The sequence below is a fragment of the Morus notabilis genome, unplaced genomic scaffold (assembly GCF_000414095.1).
Source record: "Morus notabilis unplaced genomic scaffold, ASM41409v2 Scaffold830, whole genome shotgun sequence".
In the NCBI taxonomy this organism is placed as follows: domain Eukaryota; kingdom Viridiplantae; phylum Streptophyta; class Magnoliopsida; order Rosales; family Moraceae; genus Morus; species Morus notabilis.
The window spans coordinates 84,281-110,924 of record NW_010364217.1 but is presented as its reverse complement, the minus strand read 5'-3'; the positions used below and the strand labels follow the sequence as shown (position 1 = coordinate 110,924).

General features: G+C 34.8%; 3 protein-coding genes across 6 annotated transcripts in view; 2 read left to right on the top strand and 1 right to left on the bottom strand.

The window, feature by feature from the left end:
- The window catches only part of LOC21393643 (serine/threonine-protein kinase EDR1), a 12,670-nt gene extending 3,945 nt beyond the window's left edge, over positions 1–8,725 (top strand). Inside the window, exons 8-17 of the mRNA XM_024170796.1 lie at positions 935–1,030; positions 1,336–1,428; positions 3,721–3,829; positions 4,915–5,140; positions 6,009–6,132; positions 6,244–6,263; positions 6,419–6,575; positions 7,866–8,154; positions 8,267–8,339; positions 8,446–8,725. Coding sequence (XP_024026564.1) covers positions 935–1,030; positions 1,336–1,428; positions 3,721–3,829; positions 4,915–5,140; positions 6,009–6,132; positions 6,244–6,263; positions 6,419–6,575; positions 7,866–8,154; positions 8,267–8,339; positions 8,446–8,528 — 1,270 coding nt within the window. The 3' untranslated portion in view covers positions 8,529–8,725. The remainder of the gene's footprint in view (positions 1–934; positions 1,031–1,335; positions 1,429–3,720; positions 3,830–4,914; positions 5,141–6,008; positions 6,133–6,243; positions 6,264–6,418; positions 6,576–7,865; positions 8,155–8,266; positions 8,340–8,445) is intronic.
- Positions 8,726–8,864: 139 nt separating this feature from the next.
- Positions 8,865–11,276, bottom strand: LOC21393642 (F-box/LRR-repeat MAX2 homolog A). The gene has a single exon (XM_010106093.2). The coding sequence runs from the start codon at positions 11,055–11,057 to the stop codon at positions 8,952–8,954; it is 2,106 nt and encodes a 701-aa protein (XP_010104395.1). The 5' UTR covers positions 11,058–11,276; the 3' UTR covers positions 8,865–8,951.
- Positions 11,277–20,395: 9,119 nt separating this feature from the next.
- LOC21393641 lies at positions 20,396–24,729 on the top strand. Of its 4 annotated transcripts, none has more exons than XM_024170787.1 (9): positions 20,396–20,539; positions 22,338–22,438; positions 22,679–22,709; positions 22,807–22,890; positions 23,042–23,104; positions 23,183–23,230; positions 23,329–23,382; positions 24,176–24,233; positions 24,409–24,729. In XM_024170787.1, the coding sequence occupies exons 4-9, from the start codon at positions 22,837–22,839 to the stop codon at positions 24,447–24,449; spliced, it is 318 nt and encodes a 105-aa protein (XP_024026555.1). In that variant the 5' UTR covers positions 20,396–20,539; positions 22,338–22,438; positions 22,679–22,709; positions 22,807–22,836; the 3' UTR covers positions 24,450–24,729. The 4 variants fall into 4 exon arrangements, with proteins under 4 accessions (XP_024026555.1, XP_024026554.1, XP_024026556.1 ...); XM_024170786.1 differs by having other exon boundaries at positions 22,300–22,438; XM_024170788.1 differs by lacking the exon at positions 22,338–22,438.
- The last annotated feature ends 1,915 nt before the right edge of the window (positions 24,730–26,644 follow it).

Genomic DNA, 26,644 nt, shown 5'->3' with positions numbered 1-26,644 from the left:
GGGGTGTGTGTGTGTGTGTGTGTGTGATAAGAAAGGAAATTGTTTAAGAGCGGACAAAATTACAATAAGGTAAAGGGAGTACAAGAAATCTACCAGAGATAAAAATAAACAGAGAAACTAGATAAAAGAAATTCTAATGCTCACAAACTCTGATTATAGAACACTCCTAAAATCCTTTTCAGGATGTATCCATAAAGCAACCCAAAACTAAACTATATCCTAATGCCAAGTCTTCACCACCCTAATAATATTCTCTTATTTCTTTCTAGCCAAATTTCCCAGCACAATGCTAGGACTGCAACATTCAAACTTTTCATTTATTGCTTGTTTCCCAGCTTGAAGATAATTTGAATCATCGAGGATGACTCCTCTTTGTTATGTTTATAGTAACAAACTGGGTTATTTTGGAGTCCCCTTGTTCACTGCATAGATGTAATTTGATTGAACTTTACTGTTTTAAATCATAAGGTTTTCAGCTGCATGTTTTTTCATGCTACAAAGTTTATTTGAATTTGTTGTTTACTTTTTGTTTTTGCTTGTTGCAATGCGCATGCCTCTGATCCATGGGGGCAGTGCTAAAGTTGGTTTTCAGGGGGTTGGATAGTAGTCATGTAACGATTTAGAATAAGAAATTACAATTTGCTTCAATGTTTGTATTTCATTGCTGATGATATCAAATTTTGCTCATCTACTCGTTTATCTTTCTCGTCTGGCAAACAGTCTAACTTGCTCGACATTATTGGGTCTTTAATTCAGCATTTTTGGGGTGTGTGTGTGTGTGTGTGTGTGTGTGTGTGGGTGGGTGGGTGTGTGGGTGTGTGTATAGTTGGCTTTAAGGCCTTTAGCTCTCAAGCGAGGCAATGCCCATGGTTTCATTCAGTCATAGTTTTTGTTGTTTTTGTTTGTTTTTTCTTAAAGTATTTTAGTTTTGCAGTCCAGAACATCCTTCCTTCCGAGCCCGTGGACGGTCCATGCTTAGTGGTGATAGAAAGTCATTTAGAGATTATGCTGATGACATGTCCACATCAAGGTTTTTATTCTTTTTGGTCCTACAATCTCTTTAAGTAAGAAACTAAATACTTGAATATGCTTAGTAATTTGTCTTTGTAATGACCTATTGGTCGGTAAATAAGCAAAAGTTTCATGAATTGGTGCACTTTTCTCTGATTTTAGATTACATTGTCTGTACCCTGTCCAGCTATTTGTCAAAAATTATTTAGTCTTTGAGCTATTCTTTTATCTTTAGATTTGGTATGTTCTGGATTGCTTACTTAGTGCTGTGAGAAATGTGTAGGCTCATGCTCTGAAACTGCTTTCATTGCAATTAAAATGCAGCTATAGGTCAGATGGTGCGTCAACATCAGAGGCTCGTAGGATAAGAAGAAGAAGCATTAGCATCACGCCAGAAATTGGTGATGATATAGTGAGGTTGATATTTGTGTCATAACTCATAACGTTTAATAGCAGTTTTTTCTTATTTGAGAATTTTTTGGCCTCGTATATGACAAAGCACTCTATAGAATTGTTTCCCTACTCGATTTTATATTGCGTATGATTTCGTTTTGTTCAGGTTCATTGGGATAAAACAACCCTTTAATTTATTTCAAAGTTCTTTTTTGGATTTTAGTTACTTTGGTTTGTTGGTAATCTTCAAAGTTTTTTTCTTTTCCTACTGCCTTATCTGAATTAGGATTTTTTGACATTTTCTTTTGCATATTTTTGATGGTTTTCATGAGGTTGGCATTTATTGGGCAAGTTCACATGTCTTTTAATCTGAAATAAGTGTGCGTGTGACATGTATATAACAGACACACACATAATTTATTATCCAAAACCAAAAGAAAAAACAAGGGAAAAGAAGAAGAAGAAGAAGAAAAGGTATCTGTTTAATTGCTGGTATAGAAACTCAGACTGATGATCTCCTGATGGGGAGCATAGCAAGTTGGAAAGAAAGAGAATAAGCGGAGCTCCTTCGTTAGTAAATGATGTTCCCATTCTGTCGGAAGTGTAGATATATTCCCAGGTGTTGGCATGATACTTTATTAAAGGAGGATGGTACCTCAAGATTTTGGCATGATTCAGTTCATGATTCATTATGCCACTTCTATCATGGAGTTGCTTGAGAATATCAAATCTTGATGTTTGGCTGTCACTTTAGAAATAGAGACTGGGTGGGATTAGAATAAACTCTTATGGCAGAAATGAGGTGGAGGTGGGAAAGAAAGCTGTTTTGTAATTATACATGGTCTAGTCCCGAATCAAAACAAATTATACATGGACTAATAAGAAAAAGTTTGGATAATAGATGTTGAATAGCAATTGGAAAAGTAGAGAGCATGGTCTAGTCCCGAATCAAAACTTTTTATACGTGGTCTAGAATGGTTTACTGTTGAGAAGGTGTAGTGTTGCTGCAACGCAATTATGAAATTTTGAGAAGGTGTAGAGAGCGTTGAAGTTTTGAGAAGGTGTAGTGTTGCTGCAAAGCAATTATAAGACCCCAAACATTCGTATTGTCATTTGTCCTGTCCAAGAGAGCGTTTTCAAAGGTGTGACACTAAAGATATTAGGTTGGAGAAAAGAAAAGGAAATCCAGAAGTGGACTTGATAGTTGGATTATATGGAAGATGTAAATGAATTTAGTAGAACTCTGATAACGGAGAGAAGGTAGCTTGGAACAAATTGGAAAAGGTGCTGAACAAAGAATTCAGTTCGTAGGAGGGCAAATTGTAAACGAGGTGATCAATCTTATGAAGTGATTTCATCAAACATTTAAGGAGATAACTGGGGGTTGATGAGCTTAGCATTTCAAATAGTGAAAAGGCTGCTGGGTTTAGAAGAGAATAAAGAAATTAGGAGAATAGTGTTTGATTGTGAGAAAGAAAGTTTTTGGGTTAGATGGTTATTCAATGATATTTTTTGAGGATTTTCAGGAAAATAATGGTGGGTTTGGAGTTCAGGATATATTTTGCAATGGGGATCTCAATGCTTGTAATGATCAATACTAGGTGAATGAGTGGCTTTTGGCCTATTACCTTAGAATCTCCCGCTTGTTGATATCTTACCTTTCAGCATTGCGTGTCTTTGTTCATTGACTAGCTGCTGGGTTTTGGCTCCAAGTGAAATGGCAGTACTGAAGTGTCTGGTTGGAGGGAAGGGAATCCTGAATCATGGAGAAAAGCTTTACTCGCCATGCAAGTAGAAAATAACCTTAAATTTGGGTTATTTACAGTAAAGTAGAAAAACTGCATAGTCTTAAGCAAGCTATTTGAATATTATATGTAGTGCTTTTCATTTTTTTTATAAAGAATTTCTTTCATATTTGCATGTGGAAAGAGATGAGTGACATTCTTTTATAATTTCTGTTAGTTCTGGTTTTAGTTCGCTTCCTGAATATTATATGCTGAGGCAATGGCAGTTCATCTTGCTGGGACCTTTCAGGTCCAGGGTTGCTTATACGAGAAGTTGGGGGCATGTATTACTTGGTTGTCTTTCTGTATAGTTGTTGCAATCTTCAAGAGTCTATTTCTTTTACCCTTTTTTTTTCATTTCTTATTTTTACTATTATTGTGCGCTTGGGTGGTACCTTGGAATAGTTGGCTTGAAAAAGCTTATTAATTCTCTTTGGCTGGGGCACTTAATGTAATGCAATTTCGTTTGATTTGTTGACAAGGAGTTATTTGTGTAAGGCTCAATAACTCAGTATTTAATGAATTTTCACAGGGCTGTTCGGGCTATGAATGAAACATTGAAGCAAAATCGCCTTTTGAGAGAGCAAGGCGAGGACGTGTCTTTAGACGACAGAAATAGGAGTTCTGATCTACAAAATAATGTAGGTTTTCTCTTATCCTGGCTGGAGCAGATTCAGATTATCTTTTAGGCATTTGCCTTGTCGAATCATTATTTATTTGTTTTTTATTTGTGCTACTTCTTATGAACTCATAATGTGGACAGAATTGACTTATCTTTTTAATTAATGAACTTGTTGCATGTTTATGTACGTTTGCTAGAATCTACTAGCATGGTGGCTAATCAACGAAGTAATTTTAGCTAAGCAACTGCACTTGTGGGTTTTTCTTTTTTCTTTCGTTTTTTTTCCTCCGTATAGATTGGTTGGTCACTGGAGTTTTCTTTTTGAGGCAACTATAGGTTTTAGGTATATGTATAATGCTAGTCTGTTCGATTTATGAAGCTTGTTTTCTTTTGAGATGACTATAGGTTTTTGATATATTCTTATGGATGTATAATTGCATGTCTGTTCAATTTACGAAGCGCGTTTTTATTGGAAAATAATGAGGTGATCTAAGATTTTTTTTTTTTTGGGGGTGGATAAATGGCCCGTTTGTTTTAAGGGTTCAAGTGTGTTTGAACCTAGTATTTGGTTTTAAACCCGTGTTTGGCTGTAAAAATTTTAAACTTGGACTTTGGTTGAGATCTTGAGAACCCAAAATTCTGAACTTAACCCCCCTTAAGTTCTCACGGGTTTGAAACTTTGAACCTATTTGCTACAGAATTCTGGTTTAAAACCATGGTACTTTTTTTTGTTTACTCACAATTCTGACACTAACCAAACACCAATTCAAACTTTTATTCTCTAATGTGATGTTTTATTCCATGTTTTAATTTTACACTACCAAACGCCAGTTTGGACAACAGAAAACCTACATATAGGTTCAAACCCAAGGGTTCAAAACCATACAATTCGAACCCGCAAAGCGAACGGGCCACAATCTATGAATGTCGTTGTATGGTAAATCTGTGGTAGTGCTTTATTAAGTAAGGAACCTCGGAAGCACCCTAGCTTTTTTTTTTTTTTTTTTTGAGTGTTAATTGTTTTGCATGCCACTTATGTATAAAGTCTTATCCTGATGGTATGATGAATCGTCTCATGGAAAATCTTATATTCTCTTCATTCAGGAACAAATATCTCAGAAGGCAATATCATTACCCTCATATCCACATGATTATAGGCGTCAAATTTCTGAGAGAAGTGGACATTCAGGTTATCTGGCGAATGATGAACTGGTCTCAACATGGAATAAAGTTCTTCAATCTTCCATGTTTAATAACAAGCCTCTATTACCTTACGAAGAATGGAATATTGATTTCTCAGAGTTGACTGTCGGAACTCGTGTTGGCATAGGTTAGTATCACTTTTAGTACTTTACTTGGCTTGAAAACCACTTATTTCTTTTCTTACTCCATACTATTCTTTAACCACTGTATTTAGCTGCTGTTTAGATTGATTTTTTTTTTCTTGAGCTGTAGTTCTTTTCAATTCCCTTTGTACAATATACTGACATTATCAATATTAAGTAGAAGCTTGGAGGGTATTAACTTAGTGCTACCACCTGATACCTGTTTATGTTGGTAGCTGATTTGGCATGAAAATGGAAAAAGGTCCATTCTACACCCATTTTGCATTAAATAGTGGCCCAGACAATCCAATCTCTAGGAGTTTGAATGTCAACTGCTATGTTTCAGCTATTAGAGAAGAGGGGAAATAACCTTTTAAGTGAGATTATATCTGACTTGTAGGGATTCCATTGCTGAAAGTATTTCTCTGGATATAGATAAAATTGTTGGTAAAACCTAAATGCGCAAGAAAGTAAAGTTTGATGAAATTCAATAATTAGAATGTCTTTATGAGCTTGATGGTCACGCGGCGGTAATGGAGCAAGGAGACAAACAAACCTGAAAAAGTGGGTTTTGTTAGTTGGGTTGTGAAGGTTCATGTGAGTTAATTGGATTTCTTTGGTTGGCTGCAAGACTATAAATTGTTTACACTGGGAATCTATTCTTTCATATTTCTGTCTGTCTTTTAACTGGTTTGAATCAAAATTGCTTGTCGTAAGAATATTTACCGACTTTAACAATCACGTAGAAATTGTAAATGCTTCGAGGAAAAATCAGTAGTCTCATGCAGGAAAAGTATTATTTCTGTCTTCTTTTTAGTGAAAGGAATCTGATTGCTTTATGTTGTTGGGTTTTGTTGTACTGTCCACATCTAGGGTTCTTTGGAGAAGTCTTCCGTGGCGTTTGGAATGGAACAGATGTAGCAATCAAGGTTTTCTTAGAGCAACATCTAACTGCTGAAAACATGGAAGATTTCTGCAATGAGATATCCATTCTTAGGTATCATCTATAGTCCATTACTTATTTATTATAATGTTTTTTCTCTGGTATTTCGTTTGTTATATAGTTTTCTAATCTCTTGCTCTTTGTATTACGTGTATCGTTGTCCAGCCGACTTCGACATCCCAATGGTACTACCTTTTTACCTGCTGGTTTTCAACTCATGCATCTACATTGTTGTGTCTATAATTGCTTCATACGATGGTCAATATAAAAGATTCAGTTGACGACAAAGTTCCCATTCTTTTTGACAATTATTTGATATGAAGAATGTTGATACCTGCAGTTATTTTATTTCTGGGTGCGTGCACAAAGCCTCCACGTCTATCGATGGTTACCGAGTATATGGAGATGGGATCCTTGTATTATTTGATTCACTTAAGTGGTCAAAAGAAAAGGCTTAGCTGGCGGAGAAAACTAAAAATGTTGCGAGATATATGCAGGTGTGTTCATCCTATCTGTATTACACGATCTTTATTTTTCTTTCTCAGGCTGTGTTAAAGAGTCTGCGTGGTGTTTTGTGAATTCACACTATCACATTTTGATGAGCTTAAAGCTTGCAGTTTCATGCACAACAGTGGTTGTTTAAGAACCATAACCCCAGATTCAGTTTCACTGACATCCTCATCTGAAGAAAGGACCGCGGAGAGGGTCTTGTTTGGTAAACACTATTTCAGTTGAATAGTTGTGTAAAGAAAGCGGGAGGGAGAGAGAGAGAGAGAGGGAGAGAGTAAATGACGGGAGCCGATATTTTTAGTCGTCGTTGTAACATGACCATTAATGAAAGCAATTGAATATCTTGTGTACTTCAGTTGGCAAAATGAAGGGAACGTTAGCGTGTCAGTCTATAAAATTTAGTGAAATCAAGACTTGGTGCTAAAATTTTCTAGCTGAGATGTAACGTGGTAATGGCTGTTTGGAGGAGGGCTCATAGTCGTTAGGCTACCTAACAACATTCCAAAATAGGAAAAAAGAAAAAAGGGATTGTAGAAAAAGTTTCATGGGGTCACATTGTTGCTCTAGGCATTACTTGGCATCACATAGAGTTAGTCGTAACCTTGGACATCTTTGTGACGTACTTGACATCCAACACCGACCTTTTAATATAAGCTAGTAAATTTGGAAGAGATGGAATTGGTAACCCCATAGTGTCGCCTCCTTTCCAGTCATTACCTCGCCATAGGGTCTGAAATCTATTTTAGCGAGTACTTGGGAAGATATTTTAAATAGAACTGCACTGTAAGGAGAAAAGGATGGTGGGATGGGTGTACTTAAATGATGAGGGTCAGCATTAAGACGCTGTAGTAGCTTACTTCTGCACTGGTTAGGACAGACAGGAGAAAGTTACAAATTTTTCTTCTTTTCATGAGAAGAGAAACAAAGTAACACGCAACAGCATGTGTTTCAACCTTTTCTTAAACATGCGTCGTCCGGGGCTTGTTGCACTGTTTGCTTTAAAATTAATGGTTCCCTAGACTTGCTGTCTTTTGGAGATTGGTTGTATTTCTATCTGCCTGCTGATGACAAGAATTTATTTTCTTGAACTAATTATAGGACAGAGCTATTACAGAGGTCTAAATACACCTTATCGAATGATATCACCAACATATTTTCGGACAATAAGTAAATATGAGTCTCGGCACTGAGCGGGGGTTTTTCTTTTAAATAATAATAATAATAATAATTAATGCTAGAATACAAATTGTGTACTGACAAATCTTTTGTTGGAATAGGGGGCTGATGTGCATACACAGGATGAAAGTGGTTCATCGGGACCTAAAAAGTGCAAATTGTCTTGTGAACAAGCATTGGACAGTGAAGATCTGTGATTTTGGACTCTCCAGAATAATGACAGAAACTCCCATTAAGGACTCGTCATCTGCAGGAACTCCAGAATGGATGGCACCTGAACTTATTCGAAATGAACCCTACACCGAAAAGTGCGATATTTTTAGCCTTGGGGTCATAATGTGGGAACTCTGCACTCTAAACAGACCATGGGAGGGAGTACCACCAGAAAGGGTATATGCGCACAAATATACACTTATTTTGCCTTTTTTTTTATGTCACTAATTATTGAAGAATTATATTATTCTAATTCTGGAGTATCAAGCATGTCACTTCTGCTGTCCAGGTAGTTTATGCTGTTGCTAATGAGGGGTCCAGGCTGGAGGTTCCTGAAGGTCCACTTGGCAGGCTAATTTCAGGTTAGTATTGCTTAATTTCAATGGGAATGATGGATTTTTATTTTTTTTTTCATTTCACATTTTTGTTTCATATTTTTGGTTTTTCTCATTGATCTATGTATTGCAGATTGTTGGGCAGAACCGCATCAAAGGCCAAGCTGTGAGGAGATACTCACTCGACTGCTCGATTGCGAGTATACTCTTTGCTGATATACGATCTCTTGTTTGTGTATAGAAAACTCGGGTAGAGGGTTACATTGTATTCTCGGCTTCAGATGTATACTGTCATCATGAGTTTTCTCATCACTGTAAAATCATAAATTGCCTTTTTTTTCCCTCATTTCAAATGGTGCAAAACCCATCCGTTTTTGTGCAATCAAATCAAAGTCTGCCGAATGAGCAATAATTGGATTCGTTTCCTTTTGCACCTGCTAGAGTTCCAATTGCATGTTAACGATGGACAAGGCCCCAAAGCAAAATAAATAAATAAATAAATAATAAAAAGAAGAGGAAGAAGAAGAATATACTCTTAAAATATTGCAAAATTTCATCGTTATAACCATACTAACTAAAAGCTCAAAACTTTGTCTACATTGCCTTCCCACAAAAACTTTGTGCATTTCCTAGTTACCCTCAATCATCGATGGGACGCCTATTCAGTGCATCTTCAAAACGGCAACAAGAATCCACTCTCATCTCTGTACTCATGTCGTTCTCTGGCGCAGGATAGTAATCACCTCTCAGCTGCACATCTCTCAGGTTCGGAATCCTCAACAGAAAATTCATAAAATGTTCATGAGCTGTCCCATGTATGAATAGCTTCCTCAGCGTGAGGCACTCCGCGAGCAGCCCGGCCGCCGGAAGTGACAAACTCCTCTGGTTGACATCCCTATCCTGTGGGGGCCAATAATCAAGCTCATTGAGGCTCAGAATCCCAATCCCATTGAGGAAAAACCTCTCCCAGAGGCTCAAATCCATTTGCCCCGACGGCGCAGTCAATGCATAGCCTATTGTGTCGCCACAATCCAACACCATTTTCGTCAGCTGGGGATAGCTTGCGAGGCTGCTCAGCCCGAATGCGCGCTCTGCTGGCTTGTGCCGCCTCCGGCAATCCCCTTCAACTTTTATCCGTATCTCCTTTAAGTTGGGGCAATCCTCTAAACCCGCCATTGGCAACGGTGAAAGCAGCTCTCCCACGCCGATCCACAGAGAGAGATACTCAAGCCTGTCCCAGCTTTTGCTGCACCAAAATCCATTGTCATAGCCATTGTACGAAGAATCCGAATTCAGATCATACTTCATTCTCTTCTTGCTTCTCTGCTCATCATCGTCTCCTTCTTCATTCTCTAACATTTCATTGAGATCAAAACTGTGATCCGCACCCAAATTGTCAAAATTTTCAGAGCTTTCCCATATGCAGTCAATGTGGAGCCGCTGAATCTTATCGCGAATCGGCTCCAGCGCACGCAACGACGCCGTAGCATCGAGATTCTTACAACAAGAGATGCTGACGTCGACGAGAGTCCGGCGAAGCAAACAAGCCATCGTCCTCAGCCCCTTGACCGTAATCTCCTTGCAGCCATGGACATGGAATTTGGTCAGCCTACAACAACCTCTGCCAATCTCTATCAATCCCATGTCCGTCAGGTCCGCCGAGTTCTTGATCGTCAGCGACTCTAGCCCTTGGCAAAGCGCAAGTCCGTCGAGCTGCGAGCCGACCGCAGAGCACACGCCATGGAATTGCCCGAGCTTAAGAGCTCTCAACCTAGGGCATTTCGAGCCAAGCACCTCCAAGGCCAATCCACTGTCCCTGACGTTCAGGCAAACGTCCAGAACCAGCTCTTCAAGAAACCTTAGCCCCGAGAAGAAATCAACCATGGCGGCGCGACTAATCCGCGCGTCCTCCGCCGTGAATCCGTCCTCGTTCGGATCGCCGCGAGTGTCCCCGAACGACGACGTGTCGACGAGGTGAAGAACGCTCAGCTTCGAACAATTCGCGGCTAAGGCCTGCAAAACCTCATCGCCGACGTAGCCAATGTATCTCTGATCAAACCTGCACGCGATTCGAAGCTCCTTGAGGTTGGGGCAAGCCTCGGTGATGGCGCGGATCTCGTCGTCCTTGAATCCTGCCATGGACGAAGTCGCGAGCAGATCCAGCTTCGACAGCGATTGCGCCACGGCGGGAAAGGCCTCGAGAACCGAAGGAAGATCCTCCGTCCAGTAGTAGAACTCGGAGAGGTCAAGCGTGGACAGCGAAGAGCATTGCTCGAAGAGAGAGAAGAAGTCCTCTCCGAGCTGCGACTGCTGCGGGCGCTGGTGCCACCGGACGAGCTTGACGCGGTGGAGAGCCGGCCACTGAGGAGCCAGCACCTGAAGAGTGCTGGCGGAGCGGCCGTAGACGGTGAGGGAGGTAACCGACGGGAAGGCCACGCGCAGGCGGAGGGCGAGGAGGAGGGGATCCAGCGGAGACGCCGGCGAGGAGAGCAGCGCGTGGCCCCACGGCGAGAGAAGCGAGAGGTCAAGGCTGGTTACGGCGGAGAAGCACCGCGGGATCAGGTGGATGTCGCGCGCGTTGCCGCGAAGCGCGAGGGAAGTGCGCGTGGCCCTCTCCAGAACACGGAATCGGCGGCAGACGAGGGAGATGGAGTTCCGGCTTCGGACGTCGGAGACGAAGGCGATTATGTTCGACACGATCGCCTCCGGCAGGTCGTTCAGTGTTGTGGTGATCGTGGTGGCCATACGACTGATGAAGACGCGCTTGTCGATGCCGCGACGGTAACACTCTCTCTATTTTTTTTCTTTTTCTGTTTTTGCGTGAATTTTCTCTGTTCCTCTAGATTTTGCTTTTTTTTGTTTTTGGTTTTTTTTGTGTTTTTTTCTTTTTTTGAAGGGGTGCAAAGAGAGGGGCTTTACAGTTTTTATGGGGTGTGGTTTTTATGTAGAGTGGGGAGGTGAGGGAGAAGTATCCGTAACACGTGAAGACGATAATACGTGTCTGATGACGTGGGATGCACGCGCTTATGAGCGCGTGGGAATGTGTAGTTATCAGGAATGGGGGAGTTGTCTAGGAGAGAGAGAGTGAGAGAGAGAGGGTTATCCTGTCCTGTTGTCTGGTTTGTCCGGATACGTAGCATTCATCTACTCCCATCTCATCCTTTTGACTTTACCTGTAAGTGTGTAGAATTATCCAAATAATTTTTTTTTTTTGGGAAAGATAAAAAAACGATAAAAAAAAAAAAATAGGACTTTGATGGATGCAGAGTGTAGACTGTCACTGTAGTATGTGAAAAATCTAGATCTAGAAAAACAAAAACCATGCATTTTTTATTGCTGATGTTGAGATATGCAGGAATGAACGGATAATGTTTCATCCTATAATTAACGAATGCAAATATCTAAAAATAAACAACTAAAAAGAACAACCACTCTTTTTTCCCCTAAATTTTTTTTTTTTTTTAAAAAGAAAAGATTTCTGATCCACTACTATACACAAATTGTACTTTTGTATTCACCAAAAAAGAGTTTGTTTTTCTAACTAATGATGATAATAGAACTGTGAATGAATGTAAATAGATCACTGTGGAAATTTCAAATTTATAGGAACTGTCTGTGAACGAATGTAAATAGATCACTGCTATACATGGAATTTATACGAACGGTCTTTTATTATTATAAGGAATTGTTGTTGTAACTATTCACTAATTTTTTGAGTTGAGATGTGATATTTTTTTAAAATTTTTTACTGTAGTAAAAAAAATTAGATATGACATTTTTTAAGAATTTTTTTACTGTAAAAACTTAAAATTAAAAATTTAAATCGGTGAAATAAACGAGGCCTAAGTGTGTATGCTAAAATGTATAGCGAGTCATAGAACTACTTTTATTTATAGATCAACCATTGAGAAATTAATTCCATGAGTAAAATAGTAGTATCTACCTACTATCGATTGAAAAAGAACCGTTTTAGCCATAAAAGTTTTCTAAATGTCGTTTTAAACAAGCACAAATTTACATATTAATTTTAAAATATTGATTAAACATTTTTTATTAAAAAATATAGTTTATTTTTCAGAAAATTTGTGTCTCTATTAGGTGAGTGTTTATGATGCTCACTCAATCACCGTCGTCAATTTACTCATCAGCTCAATAAAAAAAAAAAGAAAACAAAAGAACTTTCCTTCCAGGGGTGGAAAGAAAAAGTTGATCTACATTAGATTATGAGATTCACATGAGATAATATTGATCACAATAAACAATTGTAAGTGATACATAAGTATAAGAGTATCTTTAATGCAATGTTATAATTGATGTGTCAATTATAAATTAACATTTAAGTACAAAAAATATTCTCTAATATAATACTATTTGTTGTGTTAAATTTCTCATCTGTTATAATTTGTGATAAATTTCTCACCAAATATAACATAAATAAAAATAAAAATAATATATCATATCACACTTTTTTAATAATAAATGTGCAATTAATATTAGTATTTATGTTAGAGATGGTCTAATAGAACTGTAGTCACAAAGCTAGAATGACCTTATTTATGTTGGTCATTCACACCACTAAACCATGCCCCTCTTTTTCTTAGGTAAGCGAATCCAAGTCTTGGAATTAAGAAAAAGTCTCTACTTTGGTACGGAAACGCCTTTTTCCTTCTCTTAAATCCCTCATTAAATTTTAAGAACATTTTCGGTTGAACCTTCTTAAAGATATAATTAGATGGTTAAATTTGATTTAAATCACATTATATTAAAAAAATTATGTAAAAAGACAATTCTTAATACATTTTTTCTGATTCTACCATAAAAATTCCTTAAACTTTAACCTTGAAAGCAGGTAAGTAATTGTATTCGTAAGTGGGCGACATTCTCTCCAAAAGGCAGACTTTCATTTTTACAATAGAAAGTTAGCAATTATGGTAAAATGGTTGTAGTTGACATTAAAATTCAAGGAAAATTCTCTTACTTTTTTGCTGGTTTAGGAAAATACTCATGCTTGTTTCAAGTGAATTGTTAGTTTACCATTTCTTCTAACGTTTAAGCTGGTGCCTAGTAGGAGATGGCACAATAATAATTTTATCTTCTTACACTTTCCTTCATGTATAGGTTTGAATAATAAGTTGTGTCGTGGCTAAAATAAATAAATAAATACATATATATATATTTATATTAGAATGGCTAAAGAAGTAATTAGAATGCCAGACACGAATATTTAATTAATAGCAACAAAATATCAAACTTTTCATGTATTATACTTAGTAGTAAATTTGCCACAAAGTATAACATATGGCAAATGTGTCACAACAATGACATTATATTGGAGAGTGTATTTTACACTTAAGTACCAAATTTATGATTGGCATGTCAATTATAGCATTACATTGGAGATGCTTTAACATTTGAGAAATTGGCATTTTACTTTTTTATTTAATCATTGAAACATTTGTATTTTCAAATTATTTTAACATTTAAAGTTCATTTTTACAACTTTCAAAACTTATGATTATAATAAAAAAACAGATTTGACATTTAAAATAGCATTATGCATTGGAACACAAATGCAAAACTATAACAGATATGTTATTATCCGATTGCTTGATGTAAAATATACAATTGGCATTATCATTTATATTAGAGATGGTATTAGAGTACGAGGATGTTACACAGGAACTTCTTAATCAACTAAGTTATAATAATTTCATACAATTATGTTAGAGGATCAGGTTATTAAAAAAATGAACCATACATAACATCAAAATCAGTTAATGGTGAGAATTAAAACTAATACCAAATCTTCTTGATCGACTAAGTCAATGTTTTCATAGAATGCATGCATGGTATTCCTTTTATACCATTGATAAGACAAAATTTTGAACCATCAATTATATCAAATCATAGTATTAAGAAAAGTATACAATTTAAGAAAAATTGATAATGACACATCAAACTGTATCGTAAGCCTTACGGTAGGATATTTTTTTTTATATGCCTTATTACAAAATTCTCTTATTTTGAAATGCAATTTTTGTGTTATATATTAAAGTTCTTATAGGTGAATGGTGATTCTTCATTGACCTTTCTCCAAAAATTCTTGAAAAAGGTATTAACTAAAGATATTATTATAAGAATTTAACTCCCAAAGTTCTAATACTTCTTAAAGGTAATTAAGTGAAGCATCATCATGCTTTCCTTTTTAACTAATATACCTTTTAGAATCATTTGAGAGGGCATCCGAAAAGGGTAGGCTAGATTAATAGCAAGTTGAAAATTTCTAAGTTAAAACCCTTTACTTGTTTATGCAGTTGAAAATCAGGCTCTGATTTATGCTATATGGGTTGGCACAATTATTGGAATAAATCCTACCGTGTGATACTCAGATTCTTAAGCTTTATTTTATGTTATCTACTAGATGATACATATAAATATAAATAATATGTTTCATTGTCACGGTTATCTAATTAGTGGAATCATTCATTACTTGAGGAATTGTCTAGTTGATTAAGTGGATTTATGCCTTAAGAGATAAAGATTTGTGGGACACACCTATCTTGATGCTCTCTCTCTCTCTCTTTCTCTCCCCCTCGTGCCCGTTCTTAAGTATTTCTTTTATTTCATTGCCATATCTGATTAAATCCCTCCTACAGCTCTATAATATGAGTTGAATACTGAAATGAAGAGTATATCATCAATAACTGGAACCTGTTAAGGAGAATAACAAAAAAGAGTGAAGCACTTTGAGCATACTTCACTATGATAAAATGAAAGACATATCATAGTCATAATTTAAAATTACCTCATTTTCCCTCCATTGAATCCTTTGCGTTCAAGCTGACTTTGCAGGGAAAATGAAAAGTACTGTCCAACATTACTGCTGTCAATATCTGATTAAAAACTCTTTACTATAAGGAGATTCTCTTTTCTCTCTCTCTCTCTCTCTCTACTTTTTATTATTATTATTATTATTTGTGAATAGTTTTCTTTTTTGATTCTTTAAACTACTTCCACAGGATTGTCTACTTTTTTTTATTTTTTATTATTATTTGTGAATAATTTTCTTTTTGATTCTTTAAACTACTTCCACAGGATTGTTTGGCCATTCCACTGTAAGTTTAGACTCAAGTGAAAATGGTAAGTATCACTATCTTCTACCAGATATATTTCACCATCGATCCTCAAGCCACCAACTTATTACTATTTACTTCTAGCGAATTAAGAATAAGAAAATGAAGTAAAAAAGAAAAGAAAGGAAAAAAAACAAAAAAGGCAAAACGAAAAAAATAAACTTGAAGGGAGAGAGCGCCATGCAACATGCATGATGCAGCTGCATTAAGGATGTTGATCTCTGGGGTAGAGGTCTCCTCACCATCCATTTGTCATTTGTAGAGTCTATGATGTTGGAGTGTCATTTATTGCAAAAGAAAATTCTATTAAACACAGCCATGTTATAGAGGGGGCCATCATTTTGAACCAGACTGTTAAGTGGATCCCAAAATTTAAGAAAGTCCGTACCACGTCCTTTTTCATAGATTGTGAACATTTTGGGTTTAGTTCACAGAGAGTTTTGTAGTAGAGTATGAAAATAATCTCTATTGGTAAGGTATACTTTTTAGTTCTCAGTCAAATAAATTCCTGTATATGAAACCTGATGACAAAATAACGGTTAAAAACTATATCTTAATTACTGAAATAGTATGTTTTCATATCTTATTAAAGAATTAATCTTCTTTTGCTTTAGATATTTGACGCTTTTGCCTTCTGAATTTTTTATAAATGAGAAAGTTCTCTGAAATTTTAATTTTTGACAAATTACTTCATGAATTTGATAGCATATTAATAGTAATCACAATAGTAATGGTAATAAAATGGAATGACAAAAAAAAAAATTTCTTTGTTTGGTTAGTATTTTGTAATTTTTTGTAAATGTTACATTTATTTATTTGGACAAATTTACCCTGATGCTTGAGTTTAGTTTTTGCTCAAAATATTCATTGAAATAACATTAAAGAAACTGGAAACAACCAAAAGGCTCAATCTTTCTGTTCTTTCCTCGTTCTTTTTGTTTGGGAAAGAATAAACTACCTAAGCCCATTTACCAAACTGATTTCAAATGTACCAAAGTTAAAAACATAAGGTTACTCAGGTCGTCTCGTTCACTTCGCGGATTTAAATTTTTAATTCGAGCTGAGATGTGATATTTTTTGAGAACTTTTTACTGTAGCAGAGAAAATTAGATGTGACATTTTCTGAGAGCTTTTTACTGTAAAAACTTAAAACTGAAAACTCGAATCGGTGAAATTAACGAGGCATCAAATTCCTTTAAATTAAGTTTTCACAATGACAAGTTTCCAATTGGATTTGATAGAACTTTCGTCTCTTGATTTAACTAGGTATTTCCTCGTGGGCCACAATATTATTCTATAGATTCACACATTCTATCACTCTATCTCGAAATAAATATATAAATTGTCACGATTTTATATAGACGTATTATTTATATTATTTTAAATAATTAAGTGTTTTAATAATTTTTTATTTTTTATTTATTAATTGAATAATAATTATTTATTTTTGAGTAATGAAATGACAAATTATTATTATTATTTTTTAATATTTTGAGTGGTATTTTTGAGTTTTTCTTTCTATCTTGTCCGAGCCATTAGAAAAAAAAAAAGGAAAAAAAGAGAAAAGTTTGGTCGAGAGGCTCGTGAGTCCCGGTGAGATAATTACACTCTAATACCACTTTAAAAAAAATTTATATTAAAGCTCATTTAGTTGGAAGGTTGAAGGGGTTTGAACTCAAGTTTAAATCAGTGTTTATTTATAAAAAGATAAAAAAAAATTTGAAACTCTTATTGTGTGTTTAGTTGGTGTATTCGTGTCATGATTTGAATCATAATTCGTAGTTCATTACAATATTTTATTTCATAAAAAATACACATAAATCGAGAATGATTTTAAATCCATGAACTAAACATCTAATATGACATTTAAACCCTCCAAATAAAAAGATTTCTAAACCCAAAATCCCCTTGTGTTCACAGGGTTTGAACCCCAAAGTTTAAAACTCATATGGTTCAAACTCAAGAATTAAACTCACCCTAATTTAAACTCATTTACTAAACTAAATTCTTAAAGTCTCTTTATTTTAAGAGTTTCTGTATAGCTCAAATTATGATTTTTTGGTTTTATTATAGTGTTTCTTTTTCAAGAAGTTAAAAAGCAATTTTGGATTGATTTTTAGGTACTGGAAAGGCTCTCTCTCTATTAGCCATGCCTTCCTCGCCTGGAAACCCCAAAAGTTATTATCAGTGTTGTCGAGAACCTCTCATCGTCCGGCGAAATAATGCCGGCGATTAGTTCTTTTTCCTGTTGAGTCGTTGATAGCTGTAAAACCGGTAATTGGTCTACAATTTGTCGTGGAAGGAGTTCTTTTTCTATAGAAAATACAAATAGCCACGTAGGATTTTTATTTTGAGTTCATTAATTTGAGTTTTTAATTTGAGTTGAGATGTGATTTTATATGAGAGTTTTTTATTATAATAAAAAGATTAGATGTGATTATTTGTGAGAATTTTTTACTGTAATAAAATTTAAATTTTAAATTTGAATTAGTGAAATGAATTAATAAAGTATTTTTATTTGACTTTTTTTATTTGCCCTGAAAAGGCATGTGGCCTTGATTTGCTGCAATCGTCGAAAATGTTCAACCGATATAACCACATCTCTCACTGTTAGACGAAGCGGTCAACACGAATTTTGAGTGCCCCACCGATAGGCGATAGAGCTTTTGGAGGAGTAGCACCCCAAAGAACGCCTTCAATTAAAAATTAAAAAAATATTAAAAAATACTGGGGTTAGTTTCGGTGTGCTTAACAATGACACCGTTTCGTTCTTCAGACAAAAGATGAGCATGGACATTTTTTTCTAACTTGGTAAACTAAATAAATAGTATTATTATTTTAAATGTAAGCACTAATAATTAAGGTGTAAAACTTTTTCTAATGAATTAAAATACGTTATTAATTAAATTTATAATGAGTTTGACGGTACAATAAACATATTTTGATAGTCTTTATAAAAGTGAAAAATTAATAATCTCTCATTTTTTAACTGTTAGATTTATATCAAAATCTATTTATTTTACATATATTTTTAATTTAAGGTGATCGTGATTAAATTTTACGGTCAAAAATTAAGACCCTGTTCATTTTGCTGATTCGAGTTTAGAATTTGAGTTTTACTACAGTAAAAAGCTCTTACAAATAATCACATCTAACTTTTTTACTACAGTAAAAAATTCTCACATAAAATTATATCTTAACTTAAATTAAAAACTCAAATCAACGAACTAAACGGACCCTAAAAAACCGACCGACTGTCCATAAGAGAAACTCTCCTAAAATATATATATATATATATAAAGCACAAAAAGTGCTTTCTACTTTCGACCAAAAGGGTGACGTTTTGGTCGAAAATCCTCCCCCCAACTGTTTATTTTTTTATTTTTCTTTTGCTTCTTTTTACTTTTTAGTCCTCCTTTAATTTTCTTTTTTTGTCTTTTAGTCCCTCATTTTTCTTCTTTCTTGCCCTTACCTCTTTTCTAATCCTTTATTTTACTATTTTTTTTCTATTGTACTAAAATTTTATTTATTTTTCATTTTAGTTCCTTTTCGACTTTTTTTTTCGTTCTTCTCTAAAACTTTTTTTTTTTTTTCATTTTAGTTCCCTTTTGGATTTTATATTCAAATTTTAAAAGCTTTTAATTGTATCTCATTTCAAAAACTTTGTTTTGGGTCAAAATTTATTGTGATGTGCATTTCTCCGTCTAACCTTATTTCATTTCTTTAATTTAATTCTCTTGGACGATTTTAAAATGCGGCCAAAACTGTCAAAAATCCTCCCATCTCCCCAATTATTTTTTTCCTGCTTCTTTTTTACTTTTTGGCTCCTTTATTTTTCTTTTTTGTCTTTTAGTCCCACATTTTTTCCTTCTTCTTTTTTGCCCCTCTTTTTTTTTCATTCCTTTATTTTACTTTTTGAGTAAAACTTATTTATTATTTCTTTTTGGTCCTTTTTTTAACTTTTTTTCCTTCCTTCCCTTAAACTTTTTTCTTCCATTTTGATTCCTTTTTGAATTTTATATTTAAATTTGATATGCTTTTAAATGTGCCTTATTTCTAAAACATTGTTTTAGAACAAAATTTATTATGACAAGCATTTCTCCCGTATATGTCTTATTTAATGTCTTTAACTTGATTCTATTAGGTGATTTTAAAATGCGATTTTTCCCTTACTTTGCTTCTATTAACATAATTTCTTTCTTATTAACTCATGCGTAATTTTTTTTTTTTTTTTACGTTTTTACTTTTATTTTCTAAAAAGATTCTCTATAATGTAGACCTTTTTAATGTACTTCTTTTAAGTAGTTTTTTCACCGAATGTTCTCATTGAAAAATGTTTTCTTAGATGTGTCTCTCCCTATTTTTTCATATGAAATCCTTATTATTTTAATAACGATAAAGATATTTATGTTAGTTGTGTATTAACTAACTAATTAATTAAACGATCTTTATTATTAAATGAATTAGAAAATAATAACACGGTAATCAAAATTTGTTTCATGACTCAAGTCATATTGCTATAGTATTTTTTTCTTATAAAAATTAAAATTTAATTTTTTATTACAGTGTTTTTCTCTTACATATACAACTCAAGTCATAACTTAAGGGCCCGTTTAGTTCGCTGATTCGAGTTTTTTATTCGAGTTGAGAAGTGACTTTATGTGAGCGTTTTTTACTGTAGTAAAAAAGTTAGATGTGACTATTTCTGAGAGTTTTTTACTATAACAAAATTCGAATCGGTGAAATGAATAAGGTCTAAATCATGCAAAAAAAAAAAAAAAAAAAAAAAAAAAAAAAAAAACAAGCCCTTAACTTACATATTACTCAGTTCAACTAGTTATTTTGAAAAACATAGGGGTAAGTTTTATTTTTGTAAAATCAGAGGGAAAGCGTTGTATTTAGCGAAAACACAGGGGTGAGTTTGTATTTTCTCGCGGTATCTAAAGCGCTCTCTCTCTCTCTCTATTTGTGTGTCCCCAGATCAAACGCTTCTCTATTCGTTTTGACTTCTGAATTCTGAGTTTCTGATCTCGACCTTTTTGCCGTCGCGAGCAACGTAGCCAGCCATCCTTCCGAGCCGATTTCAAGCCACCTGTAAGCCAAGCTCCTCCGTAGTTGGTTTTCTGTTTGTAATTTTTGTTTGAATTTGGGATTTTTTTGATAGAAAAACCAAGTCTCTAGAGATTTGAGCGTTCTCTTATAATCGTTCATTTCAATTTGTTCTATTCTATGATGGGACGAGATTTCATAGATTTTATAAATCTCAAAATGGGTTGCTTTAGAATGTAAATCTTAGCTCATTTCATTGGTTAATAATGGTTATGGTAGAGTTTCTTCATTTGAGTTATTATGTGATTGTTATAATTTGAAAAATGTGAAGACGAGATTGAGATGTTGAGGAGTGGGAACAATGGAGATAGTAAACAGGGCTATTAGTATTTGATTGATGTTTATGGAATTTGTTTGATTGTTGAAATTTGCTGTTGTGATTTTTGGTTGATATGGGTGAAAATTGCTATGTTGATTAGTTTGTGTATTTAGCTATCTGTGATCTTTATTTTACTATCTTTGGAAGGTTGATATTAGTTTCATTATTGGATATTTGTTATAGATTGGGTGGTTGTGTGATTAGTTGGATATTTTAAAAAGTTCATAATTGTGAGATTTGTGAAATTAGTTTGATATTTTCTGGAAAACGGCATGATTATGGTGTTGTGAAATGTTTGATTTTTATAAATATATATCAATATTGCAAGCTATATGGCCACGATATTAGTCTGTAATTTTTATCTCGTATTATGACATGTTATTTTGGACTGTAATTTTTATCTTCATAATTTGATTTATTTTTAACTATATAACTGTTACATTCATGTTGTGACTCTGCACTGTATAATGCTGCCAGAGATACTTTGGGGTGCTCATGTAAATCATTTTGGTTAAGGGAGTGTGTTATTTTGGCAAAAGATGGGGGAAATAACTGTAAAAAGCCCTTCATTCGAGGCTTACGCCTCGATCCGTCTTGAGGCTTACCCTTCACCTCGATTATACAAAACGCCTTGGTTCCCGATGCCGTCTTTTAAAACTAGGGTTGTGCTAAATATAGATGTTGGCTCAGACGTTAAGTCAGATGCTAGCATCTTTGGTTGACACATGTTTCTCTGGTTTCTTCAAACAATCTAATAAAATAATAAGATATCTTTCTATAATGTATTTACAAGACTTTCATGCCATTTTAACTGTTCAGCCATATATATATATATATATAATTTCAGAGGTAGAGAAATCAAGAGAACATTTGAGAGGAGTGAGAGGCAATTGTAATCCAATTCAACAAAAAAAAAGTCTCCAAACTCGGAGCAAATACACTTGGGGGGTTTGTTGAGTTCTAAGTCTTGCTTGAAGGTCATAACCCCCTCCAATGTCTAATCACGACCGTTCTTCATTCACCATGCTTGTTCGAGGTGTTTTGGCCCATATTTGGGAAACATTTTTAGCACAAAATATCTTGTGTTTGCTTTCTCGTTGGGGGATTGGTGTTTGTCTGTTTTATATTCTGGGTTCTCTTTCTTCTTTTTTTCCTAGTGGGAAATGGAAAGACCCTTGCAGTGAAGAGAAGAAAAAAAAAAGATGTGGTGTTACTCTTGTAAATATGCTGCAAAAGGATGACTTGTTATTTATTTATTTATTTGAGGTAGGATGACTTGTTATTTCAGTTGGATATTTGATGAAAATACAGTGACACGTGTCAACCAAAGATGTTGGTATTTGACTTAACATATGAACTAACATATGTATGTAGCATAACCCTTAAAACTATGGTTTTCAACACAACTATCCCTACTTATTTGAAGGCAACACTGATGCTTAATTTTACGGCCTACGACACCAGAGTTGGCGTTTTCAAAGAATTGGGAATCTGAAAGGTTCTTTTGAATTCTTGAGAATGCAATGTTAAACATTGCATTTTACTTGAACCCAAGGGAGGATTTTGTAAGTTTTCCTTTCATATATGCCTTCCCTTTATATTGAACTTATCCGTTCTCTTCCTTTTCAATTTCGGATATTGGGCAACGGGTGAAGTATGTCTTTCATAACTTTCTATCCATGTGTGCCCACACGTGGCTAGAAATTATTGTTGTCTGACATCTGAGGGGGTGGAGGGTGGGTCACAAGTTGTTTTAGCTCATGCATTTATTACGTTGATGTTTTTATTATGTTTCCTTTTTTCAGCCAATTGGATGTTTGAACTCTACAGTGGGAGGTAGTCCCATTTCCCTGGTGGAAGTAGAGTTTATATCTTTTAAATTCTTTCATTAGAATTGTAGCATTTATAGTGATCAACTTTTGTGCTGTTACAGCTGCGTTTTGCTTGGGTGGTGCAAGACATTATGTCAGGAGTAGAGGACACCAGTGAACAAACCATGCCATTGCAAAAAGAAGAGGTTACATTCCTTTTTCGGATTTCTGACTTCATTTACTGAGAACCATTGCATATTATTTTCAGACATGTGCCAGTTTTATATCACTTTGGTAATACGATATAGATTTCTCAATCGGCAGTTAACTCATTACTCAAGTTTATGCTTGTTGTAGGAGGCGGCTGTAAGGAAAAAGTATGGTGGAATTATGCCCAAAAAACCACCACTCATTTCAAAGGTGATTTTGAATTTTGATCCCAACAATTGAAACAAATTATATCTTGTTGCTTGGTCTAAGGCTTTGATTTGGTGTCAGGACCATGAACGTGCTTTCTTTGATTCCGCTGATTGGGCACTTGGAAAGGTATCATCCTTCTTGTATCTCCAAAATCCAATAGTAAATTTATTTTCACAAAAGTGAATAAAATAGCTAATTTGCTTATTGTATTTTAATCATAACAGCAAGGTGTAGAGAAGCCAAAAGGACCACTTGAAGCCCTTAGGCCAAAATTGCAGGTATTCTATCCCTTTCTCTCTATGATGGGTTACCAGCTCTACTTCTTTAAGTATTGCCCCGTACCAGTGGCTTTTGCTTGCTTGAAGCAGCTCCCCATAATTAGTGTCTAAAGTCTATTCTATAAGCTGAAAATACAAATTCCGTCATGCCAACTATTATTTTTACAGTCGTTTTCTTTTTCTGGGTAAAATTGCAACTAAATTGATTGTTATAGATTACAAACAGGTCCCTAATCAAAAGTATTTCAGATTTCTGAAATAATAACGCTAACATCAAGTTACTGATTTTGCTCAATCCAATCTGATGGTGCTGCATGGAAATTTTATCTCGAAATGTGAAACTGTAGTGGTTCAAGTTAGGCACTGATAAAGCACCTTTAAGACAATTTTACAGTAGAGTATGTTGAATAATCATCAATAGAGTTAGTGTATACACTAATTATCAACTATTTTCATCTTAAAAATACGATCTCTGAACTATATCTGAAAATGATAATTCTGAAACTTTGACGTGAACCCTCGTTATGTTCTTACTTGCTAAGATAGTCAAAGTCCTGCTTAAATATACGTGCAGAAAAGTTGCAAATTGACAATGGAAACATTTTTCAAGTACTTTCAGTATAAGTGGTGGGGATGTTTTAACGCAACAAATCTAAACTGGCAGTCTTTAAGAAATGAGTATCATTCCCTCTTCCTGGTTGGAATCGAAAAAGATGCTAAAGATGTTGTGTTTGGATTCTATGGTTTCTGGTACGATGTTTTTCACGTCATCTGATGTTTTTCCATGTTTCAGCCCACACAACAGCAGACTAGATACCGGAAGTCTCCTTGTGCCCCGGCAGATGGCGAAGGTATCCTATTTATTAGCAGTTCAAACTTAATTGTGCTTATGGAGAAAAAGGAAAATTCTAGCAGTTCAAACTCAATTAAGCGGATGCAAACTTTTTACTTAATTTCTTCAATCTTGTTTGCAACGGAGAAAAAAAGAATAATACTAAACAATTTCTTTAATTGTGACTTTTGCAGATGGAACTGCTGCATCTGAGGATACAACTGGTAATGAATGAGAAACTGCCGGCAGCAATCGATTTACGGCCATTGGCGGTCATTCTGGTGCTACCTCACCTTGTATGGAGTAATTTGATGTTGTTCCACTTCGCGAAAATAAATTGACGAGACATTTCAATATTGGACTAAAGAGATATGCATATACCTTTATTTCTGCAGTTGAGATCTGGACTCTTGTGTATCATTACTACTATGTTCCAAGATTTTACTCTAGTGGAACATTATTGCCCCGTTTAAATGAATACATGTTTGGAAGAATTTAAGGGAAAAAAAAAAAAAGAAAAAGAGGCGTTGTTTGATATTTTTCACATGTTGCATATGTTTATTGCGAGACTAAACAATGGCCTTCCATTACACGGTACACCATTTCTTTTTTCTGGAAATTATATAGCACATATTATGAACGTTTTCTTACCATTTTTATCTTATCGAATGTTCCCCAATAGTGCGGTTGCTGGTAAAAAGTCTACTGTAGAGAAATAGGCTTCCTTCTTAAATACATATACAATAGTTTTGTATTCTCGTTTGTGGTCAAGTCAAGCCCTCACTCAAAATTCAACCGTCTATGCACTGTTGGGATTTTTTTTTTCCTTTTTTTTTCTGCGGAAATACCATTAACATCTTGGAGCCACAGGAGCATCTGAATGGCATGTTTATTTATCAGAATTGAGAAATAGAGTGGAAAATAGGACTTAATCTCACGTTTATTTATTATTTTTATCTTGAAATGAGAGTAAGATTGGTGAGTTCTACTTAAATTTGATATTAAGAAATGAGATTGGCACTCTTATATTCCGTTTGGGATTAAAAGTCTCATTCCTAATATTAACATTAAGGATTATATTCATAATTGCCTCTTGAACTATGTATCTTGTTTTAAAGTGCCTCTTAATGTTTCGAAACAGTTCAAAATATCCCTTGATATATTGAAAACAGATCAAAATCTCCATCTGTCCACTTCCGTCTATTATTTTAACAGAATAACTGACGTGACATCTCATTAGTAATTAATTGAATGTATTAAAAAAATAAATGTATTAAGACTTTAAAATTAATTCTCTGAGTAAAAAAATATAAGAAATAAATGTTAAGAAAACATCCCATTTAATATCAACCATTAATTTAAATCCTCTTAATCTTGTGCTCTTCATTTCTTAAAAATAATCTGAGCCCTTAATCTAAAAATTTATTGAAAAGAAAAACCTTAGAGTTTATAGATGGAGTCGGCCCCACCACCCTCAGTCCCCGCTGGCCGCTTATTCCATCCTCACTGCCGTTGCACTCTAACATTAGTATGAAGAACCATAAATAAGAAGGGAGAATCAAAGAAGTCTCAAAGAATTCAAAATTCAAACTAGAAAAAAGAACTCAAACCCTAGAAAGTTGGGAACTGAGAAGAAAAGTGAAAGAAAAAAAATGCGACAAGAAGTGGAAACATGAAGTGTCTGTTTAGAATCGTTTCCAAAAACGGTTTTCATGTTTTTCAAGAATTAAAAAATGAAAACGCACACAGGAATGCGTTTGGCACCGTATTTTCTAAAACAAAAATTGAAAACGTTTTTGTACTTATTCTCAAAAAATGAAAAGGTTTAAGAATACTCAAGAAAAGTACTTCGAATTGTTGATTTATCGCCAGAGATGGCTTAGAACCAATAGTTCATTATCTAATGGATTTTTCCGTTCTAATACTCCATCTGAGAGTTATCAGTATTTATCAAAGCTGTTCCTATCTAACGGAACGCTATTGGATCAAATGACAAAGACATTGTTGAGAAAAAGATGGCTTTTCCCGGATGAAATGGTTCTTGCTATCTGCTACAATAACGAATCATTGGTTTAACTGAATAACTAAATAAAATAGATAGACATCTCTCTTCGTCTCAGGTCGACGGATCTTCTCAATTGAAAGATCCCCTATATGGATGATCGGGGATCGTTTTCAGTTTCCATTTTTCTTTCCCCACTGCCCCCCACCCCTTTCCGATTGCCCCCCTAACCGCTGCCCACTCTTCTGCGACTGCGCCCCCCTCTCTCCGACTGTTTTGCGACGGCGCCCATGCGCCCCCCCTCCCCCCCTTCTTCCCACTTCCTCTGCAGTTTTCATGTATATAATCATGTTTATTTAATATATTATTATTTAATATATTTTATAATATTATTTATTTAATATATTATTATTTTAAATATTATTACA